Source organism: Pyxicephalus adspersus, chromosome 6, assembly GCF_032062135.1.
Source record: "Pyxicephalus adspersus chromosome 6, UCB_Pads_2.0, whole genome shotgun sequence".
Taxonomy (NCBI): Eukaryota; Metazoa; Chordata; class Amphibia; order Anura; family Pyxicephalidae; genus Pyxicephalus; species Pyxicephalus adspersus.
This window is the reverse complement of record NC_092863.1, coordinates 56341119-56355908: the sequence shown is the minus strand read 5'-3', so window position 1 is coordinate 56355908 and position 14790 is coordinate 56341119. Positions and strand designations below refer to the sequence as shown.

The window sequence follows — 14790 nt, the reverse complement described above, 5'->3', positions numbered from 1 at the left end:
TTTTATGACTCTTAAGCAAGATTTTTCAAATTTAGAATCTGTATTGAAGGCATTTTACAGGATGTAAAATGTATCACATTGCTGCTTTTATTTGCCTGCCGACCTACATTAGATTACATTTTTTTCTCCAATTAGGTGCTTGGCAAAGGAATATCTGGGAGCATTGGAGTGGTTGTATCTATAAATGAACAGGAGGGTATTGCAACTGTAAAATTTCCATCTCTAGATTTTAGGAAATCTTCAAAGGCTTCAGACACGCTCGCAATCCCACTGTTTAGGCTCTGTGTTCCACGCTCTGAGGTAAGCAACTCATCTCTGCCAATATGCACATTGTTATGACGCATCTACTCTTCGTATTATATGTCTGTGTTTATGTGAATGTGTGAGCATATCTACTGGGCAATTAAAAATTTAGTTCTTGGACTGTTTAGAATATTCTGTTTGGATGCTGTAGGTTAGTATACTTCAGTATTCTTAGGTGCTCTTTGGTATCGGTTGTTTCATATTTACCATTTGTCCATCAAAAAGAACAGCTGTAAATTTGGTGTTAATAGATAGCTTTAAAAAATGCATACTTATGTAGCATGAATAGGCATGCTGGAACTTTAGCTTCATCTTCAGCCCCTTCTAACCAGTGGTAAAAAGTAATGGGAAATACAAAATGTTTGTGTCTAGGACAGCATGTGAGGGGAAGTTTCCCCACTGGAACACAGAGAGGGGAAAAAGTGGAAGGATTTTACACTTTCCTACTCAAACATTAAATGTAACTTCTGGCCCCCCAAGCCTTTCTCTAACCTTTTATGCATTTTTTAAAATCAAACTGTTCCTGCATTCTTATTTTGAGACTATGAGGTTAATGTAAATTCAACAATATAACTGCACCACGGCCATGATTCTAATTAAAAAAAAAATAAAATACAGGAGGGCCTGGTCATGTAACCAGTCGAAGTTCCCTTTACCGAGCTTCCTCTGCTTCACAGTTTAGATTTTTTTAGTAGGATGGGGTGCGGTGTTCAAAGCACAGCACATTGTAAGAGAGGATGGGTAAGGTTTCTAACCCTTGTTACAAATTTGCCCCAATGTGGCCTTTCCTGAAGGCCTCCCAGCAATTACCAATGACAACTTGCATATTCAACTCCACATTTAATTACTTTAAAGTATGCTTGTCATGAACATGGCTGCTATTGCCCCTTCTAATTCTAGTTTTCTTGCTGTTTCTCACTTCAGTTCTTCTTTGTGACTGACCCAGACTAAGCTTGAAACAAATAAATGTTAGGTCATTTTGGTATTTCAATCACCAAATCGGCATGATTGTCGTGCTATCTACATTACTGCAAAGCCAAATCCAACTGTAGTTCCGATACTTCCTCTGAAAGCTTTGGAATATTTAACTGTGGACGCTCCACGCAGATTACAGTGTAGCTGATGCAGCAGCATGTAGCAGTCATTATTTATTTGACTAGCTTTAGCTTTGTTTAAGGCACATTAGATTTAATCAGTGTAAGAGCAGTGAGTACAGCAAGCCTTTACAAAACATGTGAACGGCTTTTAGCAAACTTCAAGTATCTGTATCGCTTTAAAAAAGACATTGAACAGGCCTTAGTAGTCTTTACAGTATTTGATATTTTATGAATCCTGCAAGCAGCCTGTCACTCACGTTTACATCTGTGTTTACCATGCTCAAGCTTGAGCTAAAAGGGTTTTAAAAAGCTTCACATGCTGTACAAAACTCAAGTGTCAAACACTTTGCACATTTTATGTAAACGAGTGCTGTGTATACTGTCCTTTTCACAATCTGAAGCAGTGTAAAAAAGGTCCTAATTCTTAAGTAAGCTATTTTTCACAGCTGGAGTGCTGAAATGTTTTTAAAACAGTTATGGGAGGAAGTTTATTAAAAGTATCCACTGACACATAAATTAAACAACTCCTGAGTGCTACAAAAATCTGTCCAACTCTGATTTAATCTACATTCTCATGTGTTTGCTATATATGTATTTCATGTGCAGTGTCAGAATATTCACAGACCTTTAGAATAGTAAGTACTAAGTGTATAAAGTTTATGGTGTCTTACGTTAAAATAGTTTTTTTAGGTTCTAGGCCTTCTTTGATATCATGGTTTCTTATTAATGTTAATACTTACTAATTTTTACAGATGTAGAGTTTGATTTTTGAAAAATAAATTATTATAAAATAAGATGCCTTGTTTGCTGTCTGAATAAAGTCTCTGGTTAAGAACCCGCGTTGTACCATCTTGTTAGTTAAACATCGCTTTACATATATGGTTCCCCTAGTGGGACATTTCTCTTTTTAGAAAATTATTCAGACAGGAGCAGTGTGTCTCATTTTCCCATAAAATGGTGGTCCTCTGTGACTCCTGCTTTACCTGTGAATCCTCCAGAGTAGTCTGGGAGGACAGGAGAGGACAGTACACCTTTTTATTGATTTATCTTCTTGTAATCGTCCTGTAAAAATGGTGGAGAGTTAAACAGTAAATTAAAGCTCCAGTTAATGACACCCCTCATTTCCTAGAAACTAACTGCTTGATTTTTGCCGCACCAACATTCACCCCCATCAGGCATTGCCTCTCCATAAACTGTCCATTACTGAGAAGGTAGTGCAGGCAGTCCAGTCCATGTTACTTCCCCAGGAGGGATGCCTGTCTATTCATACCTCACTTCCTGCAACAGGAGACGCCTCAACTCCAGTTATGGCAGTAGTTCGACTTCTTGCAGAGATCAGGACAAGGTAAAAAAAAAAAACTTTATTTTATTACATTTATTGTAACACTGTTATTCTTGTGTTAAGAATTGTCATTGTTTGCTACCCATTAGAGCACTTTTTATGAACTCCAAAATTTTTAGCTATATCCAAGTGCATAATCAATAGATGTATCCCACTATGAGCTGACCTGAGGCAGGAATTAAAACTGGCAAATAGGTAGCAGGACCTGTTGCCTGACGGAATGAACAATTGGCACAGAGCATTTGTCTTCATTTGTCCCTGCAGTGGTGCTCCCGTTTGCTATTTTCTGGTTGAAGAAAACATTAATGTTCTCCGCTTTTATACCATTTTAAAGTGATTGATTAGGTCTTGTTTTTGTTTCCTTGTAATAAATATGTGAATAATCATATCATTAGTCATATTTCAACATTGATGAGTGTGTTTTACTTCTTTGATTTTTGTTCAGTGTTTATTTGTTTCTCACAATAACACACAAAGCTTTATTCACTTTACATTACCCTCTCTGTGTGGCTCATTTATATTGACAACAGACACTTCACGGGTTATTTATTTTATTGTGTGGTATATACTGTGTAGGTGTAGGTAAAAGGAGAATCCCCAATTTTGTAAGAAAATGGCATGATGAAATATGGCACATAATGCATTTTGAAATTTTTTAAAGGTAACATTAAAGGTAAACAATACTAAAATAGCTGGAAGTGTGTTCCTAAAAAAATCCTGTATTTTTCATATTATGAGCCAGTGTCAGAATAAAAATTTTGGAACCTTCCATTGCCAATTTGTTTTTATTTTGGACACACTTAAGAGGTATGCAGATTGGTAGATGCATCTTCACTTGTTGCTTATTTCTTCTTAGACGGTGCCACACAAGTTGGTGAAACATAAATAAGCACAAAAGCCAATGATCAAGCATTTAAAAAGTCAACATTAGTTGCCTCCATATTAAGTGCCTGAAATAATATAACATTTTATAGCATGAGTCTACTTTCACTGACTGTCATCACTGTCATGATGCAATGCAGATCAGCATCTCGCATCTCTTATATTCTAGTTGTTCCCAATCATATGGATAAAGGCAAATAAAAATATGCACCCTTACTAAAACAGTCACATTTTTAGATACCGCAATTACAGCTTGAATAACTGTTAATTCATGACCTAAAAGGTGTCTGCAGTTGTCTAATGTCTGCAGTTGTCTAATCGTTAAATGTGCTTCTGCCCTGTTCCCATGTGTAACTTTGTCTTCATTTACTCTCTCAGAGCTTGTCTAGTCATGGCACAACTTTTAGAAGAAAGCTCCTTCTGTGAAGAGTTTATTCAGCAGTGCCCTGCTGCTGTGGAAGTATTAAATTTGGTGGCACAGGAATGTAGTCCAGGTGAGTACCGAATTAGAGAATAATGAAAATAATGGGTTAATGTGCTATTGGCTTAACTAGTAGTGGTTAATCTGTTTTAACTGTGTGTAATCCGGATTTAATTAAGCAGCGTCATTAAACCAAATCATCATCCTGAGCAGTTTCACTTAGAGACTTAACTTGTCCTATCATGCTACTGATAGGTGACAGTGATAATGATGAAGGTGGTGATGATCACCTTCAAAAACTTGTCTTAGATTTGCATGTTCAATAATTTAAATAAAGCATAAGAAGGATCTGCAGTATGTTTGGCACAGAACTAGCATTCTTCATTATTTTTAACTAAATATTTAAATTGGTAAAAATTGAATACATCTAAAATGCATATTTTGAAAATGCCCGGTTTATATTTATTAGAATTACCTAATGGCAAAGTCATGTGAATTAAACAGAAACATTTTGAATAGTTGCTGCTTTAAAAACACCTTTAGGCTAAGTCTACACAGATCGTTTCCCCAGTGTTTTTACACCCATGTTTTAAACTCCCATGCATTCCAATGTGCCTTTCCACACCAGAATGTTTCAGGGTAGCACATTTTTGAGTGTTAAATAGAATGTTTCTTGCTGCTTTTTTAATGTAACCCTTGTAAATGCTTATAAAAGCTTATTACTAGAAACACTTAAAGGCTTCTATTGAAATGAATAGGGCCATTTGCAAGCATTTATAAATGCTTCAGTTGAAAACAAATGGAAGAGTTTGCGGGTTTTTATAAGCATATCAAATGCCTTCTTTAAACGCCTATAAATGCTTACAATGGTCATAAAAGCATTATGTGCTTTTATAAGCATTTTTAGGTTTGCTTTAAAACACCTTTAAATGCTGGTTTGGGCATTTATAGGTGTTACAGAAAACAGTCCTTGTGTAGGCCTTAAGACAGGTATGTCCAGTCTGGCCCGCGGGCCAGTAGTGGCCCGTGTTCAGGTTTTCACTGGCCCGTAGCCTCTGTCATCAAATGAATAAAATGCGGCACTTGTGTGTGTGTGCGCACAGGGAATCCCCTACGTTTGTAGTGGGCTGTGCGGGACCCGCACAGACCATGCCCACTTTGAATACAAGAAAATTCTCTGCACGGAGTCTGATGTCAGTGTAGACTACGTGCAGAGCACTTTCTTGGAATCAGAGTGGGTGTGGTCCTTGCGGGTCCGGCACAACACACACCCACTACAAACATAGGGGATATAATGTAATGTGCTTAAATCACACACTTTGATTGATTTACTAAAGGATTTGATGATCAATAGGTTCAGTAAAAGTTCACTTTAATCATCCAAGAGTGTGAAAAGCACTCTTGTACTCTAACAACAATGCAGATTTGTAATCTATAAAATGTCAGGACACCCTTTTAAAATTGACTCTCTATTGATTGTTTTGACAGGGAATCCCTCATGTCACCCTGGTGGGCGTGTGCTGTGCGGGACCCGCACAGACTATGCCCACACTAACCCTGTACGTGCTCTGTACCTAGCAGCCATCAGGATGTGCAGGGTGTACAGAGGGATCTGCTGCAGATCAGTGATGATGTGTACAATTATTTATGATTGTGTAGAAGTTGTTTTCTGTATAGATCAGCCAATCGGCACAAATGGAATAGAAAAGCCCCAATTATGCAGTGTGTAAAACACAAAGAAGAAACAAACCTGCAATCTCCCACATTTAATTCAGCAAAATTACACCTGCCACATCCCAAAATTAACAAATATATTATATAAAAAAAATTAATTTGCATTTAATGTTAATAATTCAAAGAATGTCAGGCTGAATGGTCACCCCCCACACATTTTCACCTCACCAAATCTGGCCCTCTTTTCAAAAAGTTTTGACACCCCTGCCCTTAAGGTCTGTGTGGGTTGAAAGGCAGTATGGGCCAGCCTTAAATGCTAGAAATTTCTGATGTAAGACTTGTTTTATTACAGGTGAGCGCCTCTCAGTGGTGGAAGTACAGTGTGAAAGACTGCGCATGCTTTATCGTGATTGTGCACGTCCCCCACCACCACCTCTTCAGACTGAGCGCAGACAGGTAAGACCTTTGCTGATGTAGTTTTAGAATTTGCATTTGGCATAAATGTCAGTTCTTTTACTTTCCTATTAACTTTTACAGCCTAAAGAGATCACCTGGTGTCCATCCCGTGTCTTCCCTCCAGTGAGGGCCTGCATGTTCTCATCACATCTGACAGCTGTAACTTTCCTGGCAGACCCGAGTGCAGGGGGAGGTCTACCACGGGGAACATTTATCTATGCAACATCACCTGTACCAGTACAAGTAAGAGAATATTAGCTTTCTCATCATTATATTTAGTTTAGGTCCCTTTTATTTATAGTCAATTACAATCCGTTTTCACATGTATGCTTCATGATTTTCCCAGGCTCCATCATTTTACTGGGAAATTGAAATAGTTTCTTAGGGAGAGGTAGATGATGACACAGGTCCGATCGTTTCATTTGGGTTTGCAACAGAAGCAGAAAAACGAGATGGAGCTTGGACTAACCCTGTTGGTACATGCCTGTTTCACAAGTAAGTGGGTTTTTGTTTAACTTAAGAGATCGTAAAATAAATAGGCTAAATAACAGGGTTTTATCATGAAGTGTTTGACACAAAAAAAAAAACAAAAAACAAAAAGTAACTGGCAATAATGTTTTTAGTAAGCACTATATGATGATTTACTGCTTGGAATGCTATATGATGTAAGAATATCTATTCAGGTAACATAATTTTTTTTTTATGCTAACAAGTTTTTTTTATATTTGTTAGCAATGGAAGGGCGGTACATTACAATGGATCTAGTTTATTGCAGTGGAAGAGTGTGCGTTTAGATGTGGCTCTTTCACCAGGTAAGAAAAGTTTCTTTTTTAATTTGTATCCTGCTAATCTTGCACAGCTGTATATTATAGTTATATTTGTATACAAAGCTTGGAAGATGTACGTACATCATAATGTTATGTTATGGTTAGCATTAGGTCTTTTTACACATGGGTTTCAGTTTGTATAGGAACAGTGTGTACGTCAAACTTTTACAAAGCCTTGAGATGTTCAGCAAGCTTCCAATCCAGGTAGAAATTTAGGATACACAGCTAATGGAAATTCTGGCTGCCACTTTAGGCAGCCTACTGCATTCCTAAAATGAGCCCCATATAAATCTTGACCAAATTGTGTTGTAGCTTATTAGCAGTTTGTTTATAGTGATTGCCAGCACCCTCATTTAGACCTTTATTTAAAATGATGAAACTAGAGCTGATGGTTGAAAAGTTTTCAGCTCAACCATCACTTACATCCGGAGCCATTTTAGACCTATATGAATAATTAAGCAAGAGTATATGCTTGCCTAAAATTAAAAGAACTTAAAATCAAATACACCATTCACATATCTTTACCATCCAGTAAATTTAGATAAATACTTACAACTTCATGTCTGGGAATTGGGAAACATCTGCATATACTCCCCCACAAAAAGTCAACTATAGCACCACATCACAGGGAAAATCATACAGGCCTGTAGTAATATTTTCTAGGGCTTTAACATATTATTTTACAAATACCAAAGCTAATTACCAACTTATCAACTAATCGCTAATAAACTAAACCGCTTTTTTAAATAAGCAACGTTCACCATAGAATATTCTTAAAAGTCCCACTTACAACGATTCTATTTTATCTTTTTAATTTAATTCAAAGCTAATTGTTGCCTTCACAGAATATATACCATTTATTAGATCACTTGAAACTGTGACTTCTACTTAATGTTGTGTCTGTGTAGGCATTGGCATGAAATCTGTCTTTTCATTTCAGGGGATGTTGCAGGAATTGGTTGGGAGAGAACTGAAGGCACACCACCACCTCCTGGTCAGCCTGCTAAAGGCAAAGTTTATTTTACCTATTGTGGTCAAAGGCTTTCTCCTATTCTAGAAGATGTATCTGGAGGAATGTGGCCAGTTGTACATATTCAAAAAAAGGTAATATTGGGGGCATAATAGTTGCTATAAAAGGAATTATCAAAGTGATTTTTCTCTTCTATGCTCCATACCATCACCCCCTTTTATGTTGTATATTACTATAGCAAATAGCCTCTTACAGGTAATGATATTGTTAGTTGTATAGAATACAGTGTAACCTAAATGTATACAGACAGGTTTTAGTGTTTGTATATGTTCATGTACTAAGAACTGGTGAATGTGCACCTATGTTAGTCTGTTCCAATCATTGTCAATTAGTTTGGAAAAATTAAACTAAATCAACTTTTAAATACTATTGTTACTTCTGACTTTTTATAGGTTGTGTTTTTAAACATTCCTTCATATTGAAAGTACTGAACTAATGAACCATATTAATACTCTTAACCTGTTTGGTATCCCCTTCATTTCTTTCATCAAGGCTTTACATCCTGATATGCTTTATCCCTCAAAACTTGCACCATTTTACTACCTATTTTTGGATGCCTTTTATCTTCTATTATATTGTATAGGTGGATGCTAGAACTATACATGGTATTTTAAATAAAGTCTAACCAAAGATCTGTATAGTGGAATAAGGACTTGCTACTCCTTTCTTTTGACCCCATCCTTTGTAGATGTTTCTAAACATCCATTTTCCATCATGTATATTTCACACCCTTTAGCATTTTGTTTTTTGATGGAAATGCAAAGCAAGTTCCTTGATAAATTAAGTCACAAAAAGGAGCCAAAAGGAAACCTGCCCTGAAAAAAAATTGTAGATTGCCTCCATCAGTAAATGCTAGCTTTTTGTCTTTTAGGATAATCTTTTGGCTTCACCAATGAGCTATTAGCTTGTCATTAGTGCTACTGATGTGCATGCATAGGGCTGGCAACTATACAGGTTTCCTTTATTAGAAGTGGGACAATTCTGTTTTTCTGTTACACTTAAGTCACATCCTAAAATCTAAAAAAAAACATATATGTCACATATCAACAACATGAAGGGAGATTTTATTCCTATTGAAGTTCACTTGATGTTATGAGACACTGTAAATGTTTCTCTCTTATAAACATAGTTTGCTGACTTTCCTTTTCTACAGAATACAAAAATCCGGGCAAACTTTGGATCACGTCAGTTTGCTTTTGCAGAGGGCCAAGCTCATCGCAATGCTGCTGATCTGTGCATTGACTTGGCAGAAGAAATAAGTGCAAACTTTGAAGCTCTACCTTTTGCCATGGCCTCTGATAGTGACAATGATGCTGGAACTAGCATAGCATCTGACCCAGGAAATCATGGTCCTCCCTGTCGTATTGCTGCAGCCGCCACCATCCTACAACGTAAGCAGATTTTTGTAATATGTGCCAACAGTATTTACATTACTATGCCACATTTTTCTTAACCATAATATATTGAGCTTTATACTTGCCTTTTCCAGAGTATGACAGCGATGCCTCCTGTCATTACAAGGTGGAGCTGAGCTATGAAAACTTCATTACATCTGGCCCTGATCCACATCCTCCCCCAATTGCAGATGATGAAAGTGATGATGATGATGATGATGATATGCCACGGGTCAGATATTTTCTTATATACATATTTGTTCATTAAGATCAAAGTGACTTATTCTCTTAAAAATAATACCTACTCTGTTCTCTGCCTTTTGGTAAATGACCAGTGCTTCTCAATATGGAGGGGCATGTGACCTATTTCCTTTTCTCCCTGGCACCGTGTTATACACGTGCAAGAACTAAAGCCTTTTTTCCACACAATCACTTCATTTCAGGGGCTCAAAAGTAATTGGACAATTGGCTATTTCATGGGCTGGCGTGGGCAATTCCTTCGCTATGTCATTATCAATTAAGCAGATAAAAAGGCCTGGAGGTAATATGAAAGGGGGGGGGGGCTTGTATGTGGAAGATTTTGCAGACAACATGCGGTCAAAGGAGCTCTCTATGCAGGTGAAACAAGCCGTACTTAAGCTGCAAAAACAGAAAACACCCATCCGATAAAATGCTACAATATTAAGAGTGGCAAAATCTACAGTTTGGTACATCATGAGAAAGAAACAAAGCACTGGTGAACTCAGCAATGCCAACCAAGTGAGCAACACTCTCCAGGAAGTAGACGTATAGATATCAAAGTCTACCATAAAGAGAAGACTGTATGAAAGCCGCTCTTAAGCCTCAAGATTAGAAAGGCTAGATTGGACTTTGCTCAAAAACATCTAAAAAAGCCAGCACAGTTCTGTAAAAACATTCTTTGGACACATGAAACCAAGATCAACTTTTACTAGAATGATGGCAAGAAAAAAACATGGAGAAGGCGTGGAACAACTTATGATCCAAAGCATACCACATCATCTGTAAAACATGGCGGAGGCAGTGTGATGGCTTGGGTGTGCATGGCTGCCAGTGGCACTGGGACACAGGACAGAAGCAGCCAAATGAATTCTGAGGTGTTCATTTTTTTTGTTTTTTTAGTATTTAGTTTAGTTCCGCTTCAAGGTTTACATACCTTTTAATTTTCATCAATGCAGACAGCAGCATACACTAAACTAATGAGATTCTACAAGTTAGTGCTTTAAAAACTTGCGACTGTAAAAAAATAATTTTCTTAACCTAAACATGCCGTATTACGTACTTTTAATTGTATTGTATGATTAGGCTAATTATTGTTTTACTAATGTATTATTATTTGTGCCCTCCGTATAAGCTCACTGTTTGTTTGCATTACAGGAATGGTGGATATAGCCAGACAGACAGTAGAATTTCTGTATGAAGAAAATGGAGGTATTCCCAGAGATCTTTATCTTCCCACCATTGAAGATATTAAAGATGAGGCAAATAAATTCACCATTGACAAAGTTCGAAAAGGTATAGATTTCACATGAAAATGTGTTACACCTTCTGAGGTTTCGTCGTGTTTCCAAATGTTGCTTTTCCTAAACCATCTGTGTTTGCTTTGTGTTTAGGTCTTACTGTGGTCATTCGGACTCCTGATAGCAACAATGTTGCTAGCACTGGTGTGGGAACTGCTTTACCAAAATTTGCCATCAGGGGAATGCTGAAGACCTTTTCCCTCCATGGGGTTGTCCTGGATGTTGATTCAGTGAGTTGTTCAAGTTTCTTGAAATTGTTTTTGACTAACCCATCTGGTAGTTTATACAGTTACAGTGGAAGTGCAAGCATGTCACATGGATTTTAACGCGGTAGTTATTAAAAAGCATGTTCCTCTAATAAAAGTGTACCTTTCATAATAGATAAATGACATAGAAATTTCTAACTCATTATCGTTGAGATCATTCTGTTTTTTTATTTCTAAGTTGCTGACTTCAAATATACATGTACTGGATTGGCAACTTTACTAGTTGTATGCTTGTCTTAATTCAGTTACTACATGTTGAAAACCTAGGAACAGCACAACAGCCAGAAAACTATTAACAAAAAAAAACCTTCAGGGCAATGTTTACATGCTGTTATATTGAAGTAATTTTAAATGTACTAAATTATTTTTTTCTAATTGCATTGATTGTGGTTACTTCATGTGTCATTTAGGTAAATGAGTTAGTACAAGTAGAGACATATCTTCGAAGTGAAGGGGTCCTGGTGAGGTATTGGTATCCGATAGACATGTTGGAGAGGCCACCTGTGGGGTATAGAAGAATGGCCACCAATGGTTTAGTGACTTTGGACAGCACAAACATCCAGATTCACAGGTAACCCTTCTATGTGTGGTGAGAACAGGACCTAAAAGCAGTAGAATAATAAAGTAGAAGATATTTTACATGGAAATCTGTACTGGTGACTAGAAGTTAAACTCTGTAGCATGATAAACTATAGGAGCGTATCTCTTTATCTCTATATAAATGGCTGATATTAGTCATAAAATTGCATTAATGATAAAAAAAATTTTTCAATAATTTTACAAAGAGTAGGGGGTAATTTAAGCTGCGGTCTGTATTTTGTTAAGCAAATTTCACTTTGATTTTGTCCCAGAGGCACATTTTAAACAAATTAAAACAATTCAGCCATACAAGCACTTTTAGTGTGTGTTTTTTAGTAAAGTCAAAATGTAAAATCTATCATCCTGCCTTTTTTATTTTTCTTTCTGATTTCCAGGGAGCTGCTAAGATGTGAATCGGCTTTGGCTAGACTCTACTGTCGTGTTGCTTTACTAAACATATTTGCACCCAAGTCTCCACACACTTTTACACGCTTGTTCCACATCCCTGCCATTCGAGATATCACACTGGAGCATCTACAGCTTCTATCAAACCAACTTCTGACTCCACCCCTTCCTGGTAACTTTACATTTATTTTTTAAGTGATTTTGCTGGAATAGATTCTAATTCATTGTCATTAGGTGGTACTCAACCCACCCTCCTTTATTTCCTGTGGGCTGGCTATGGTCTCCAGTAGTGAAAAAGCTATAACTGCCCTGCAGCTTCACTGCCCATGTGAATGAGACCTAAATAGTACAGGAAACTGACAACTCTTGAAACTGAAAACTCGTTTTTAGCATAAGCACATCTGTAAATCTGAAAGGCATTTTTCTCTCCCCTATGTCTCTGTTTAAATACTACTCTTCCATTTTAAAATGTTGTGATAGGACCTCTTAAGGATAGTTGTTGACTTTCTAATTTTGTCTACCTGGTTTTATTACCCTTATGCTTGGTAGTGTTAAAAGGTTTGGCCAAGCATTCTGTAAACCAAAGTATCTTTAATTTTCTTATGTCTTCCAGATGGGACTATCAGTTCCGCCTCTATACTTTTAACCCAATCCCTGCAACACTGCATCCATACCCAGAACTGCTCCACCACAGATCTTTTTTACCAAGGAAATGCTCAGCCCATACGAGAATGGCTTTGTGTTGCCATCACCAGGGCCCTACATCAAGGGGAAGATAGTCTTTTGGACCTCACAAAGCAAATCTGTTCCTTCCTACAGGTTGGTGTAAAACTATATAAATTATGATTCAAATGTATTTTTTATCAATAGTTCCATTCATTTTTAATATAAAATATTAAGACACCATACTTTTACTGCATTAAAATACTCTATATTTTTGAAAGACATTGCCTTGAAAATCTAATCTAATGGGCTTTTCCCACTGTTGATTTATTTTGTATTTAACCACAAAAGTTGGTTACATTTGCATTTTATTCAGCTTATATATAATAACTGGAGTGATTTTTACAGAAAAATGGCTTTTATTTTCAAAAGTGTTCAGATTGACAAATGGCATGTTCATTACTCCATCGTTGTGGTAACTTGTGAATAGATTAGATCATGTACAGTCAGGGAAAGAAGTATTTGATCCCCTGCAGATTTTGTACGTTTGCCCTTTGACAAAGAAATGACGAGTCTAAAATTGTAATGGTAGGTTTATTGTAGATGTGAGAGACAGAATAACAACAAAAGAACCATCAAAAACCTAGTGCTCAAAAGTCAGAGCTTCATGTGCGTTGTAATGAGTGAAATAGGAATCTGATCCCCTATCATTCAGCAAGTTTTCAGGCTCCCAGATGTCTTCACTGTATGCAGGTAATGAGCTGAGATTAGGTAGGAGCACCTTTTGTAAGGGAGTGCTTCTAATCCAAGCTTGTTACAGTACAGAAGCAATCAATCGGATTCCAAACTAGCCACCGTGGCCAAGACCAAAGAGCTGTCTAACGATGTCAGGGACAAGATTGTAGACCTACACAAGGCTAGACTGGGCTACAAGACTATGGCCAAGCAGCTTAGTGAGAAGATGACAACAGTTGGCGCGATAATTCGCAAATGGAAGAAACACAAAATAACTGTCAATCTCCCTCGGTCTGGGGCTCTATGCAAGATCTCCCCTTGTGGAGTTGCAATGATCATGAGAACGGTGACGAAGCAGCCCAGAACTACACGGGGGGAACTTGTCAATGATCTCAGGGCAGCTTGGACCATAGTGTCCAAGAAAACAATTAGTAACACACTGCCCCTTGAAGGCCTGAAATCTTGCAGGTCCCCCCAGCACATGTACAGACCTGTCTGCAGTTTGCCAATAAACATCAGCCAGGGCATTGAAAATGGCTTGTGGATGGGTATTCCAGCATGACAATGACCCAAAACACACGGCCAAGGCAACAAAGGAGTGGCTCAAAAAGAAGCACAATGAAGGTCCAGGAGTGGCCTAGCCAGTCTCCAGACTGGTTGAAAGGGGATCAAATACTTATTTCACTCATTACAATGCACATCAATCTATGACTTTTTGAGCACTGGGTTTTTGAGGGTTCTTTTGTTGTTCTTCTGTCTCTGACACCTACCATAAACCTACCATTACAATTCTAGGCTGGTCATTTCTTTGTCATAGGGCAAACGTACAAAATCAGCAGGCGATCAAATACTTCTTTCCCTCACTGCACATCTATGACCGTGATTTTTCAGTAAGCCTTCCACAGATTTATGTGGCTCTGTGAAGGCTTCCTAAATGCTTAGTTTGTTTAAGTACTCCTGCTTTGTGTTTTTCAGCATGCCCCAGAGCAGTTTCCATCAGAGGAATTCCCAATCACTGAATCTAAAGTCAGTATGGATGTCAATTTTCCAGGAGCAGCGTTTGTTGTAGTGTCATGTAAAGAAAGCCAGTCAGGCTTTAGAAAAGAGTAAGTGAAGTTCGAAGTCGAAGTTGGTGCCCTTCTTTTGACATGTAGCTTATGTCACCTTAGAAAATATAA

At 37.5% G+C, this 14790-nt stretch overlaps 1 protein-coding gene across 1 annotated transcript in view; it reads left to right on the top strand.

Moving 5' to 3' along the window:
- Positions 1-14790, top strand: part of HECTD4 (HECT domain E3 ubiquitin protein ligase 4) — an 89607-nt gene that overhangs the window by 56288 nt on the left and 18529 nt on the right. The window contains 16 exon segments of the mRNA XM_072413941.1: positions 136-300; positions 2576-2745; positions 4003-4118; positions 6072-6175; positions 6257-6418; positions 6522-6670; positions 6908-6987; positions 7943-8106; positions 9186-9423; positions 9522-9658; positions 10782-10959; positions 11058-11194; positions 11641-11801; positions 12205-12386; positions 12828-13033; positions 14588-14718. Of these exon segments, the coding sequence (XP_072270042.1) occupies positions 136-300; positions 2576-2745; positions 4003-4118; positions 6072-6175; positions 6257-6418; positions 6522-6670; positions 6908-6987; positions 7943-8106; positions 9186-9423; positions 9522-9658; positions 10782-10959; positions 11058-11194; positions 11641-11801; positions 12205-12386; positions 12828-13033; positions 14588-14718 (2480 nt within the window).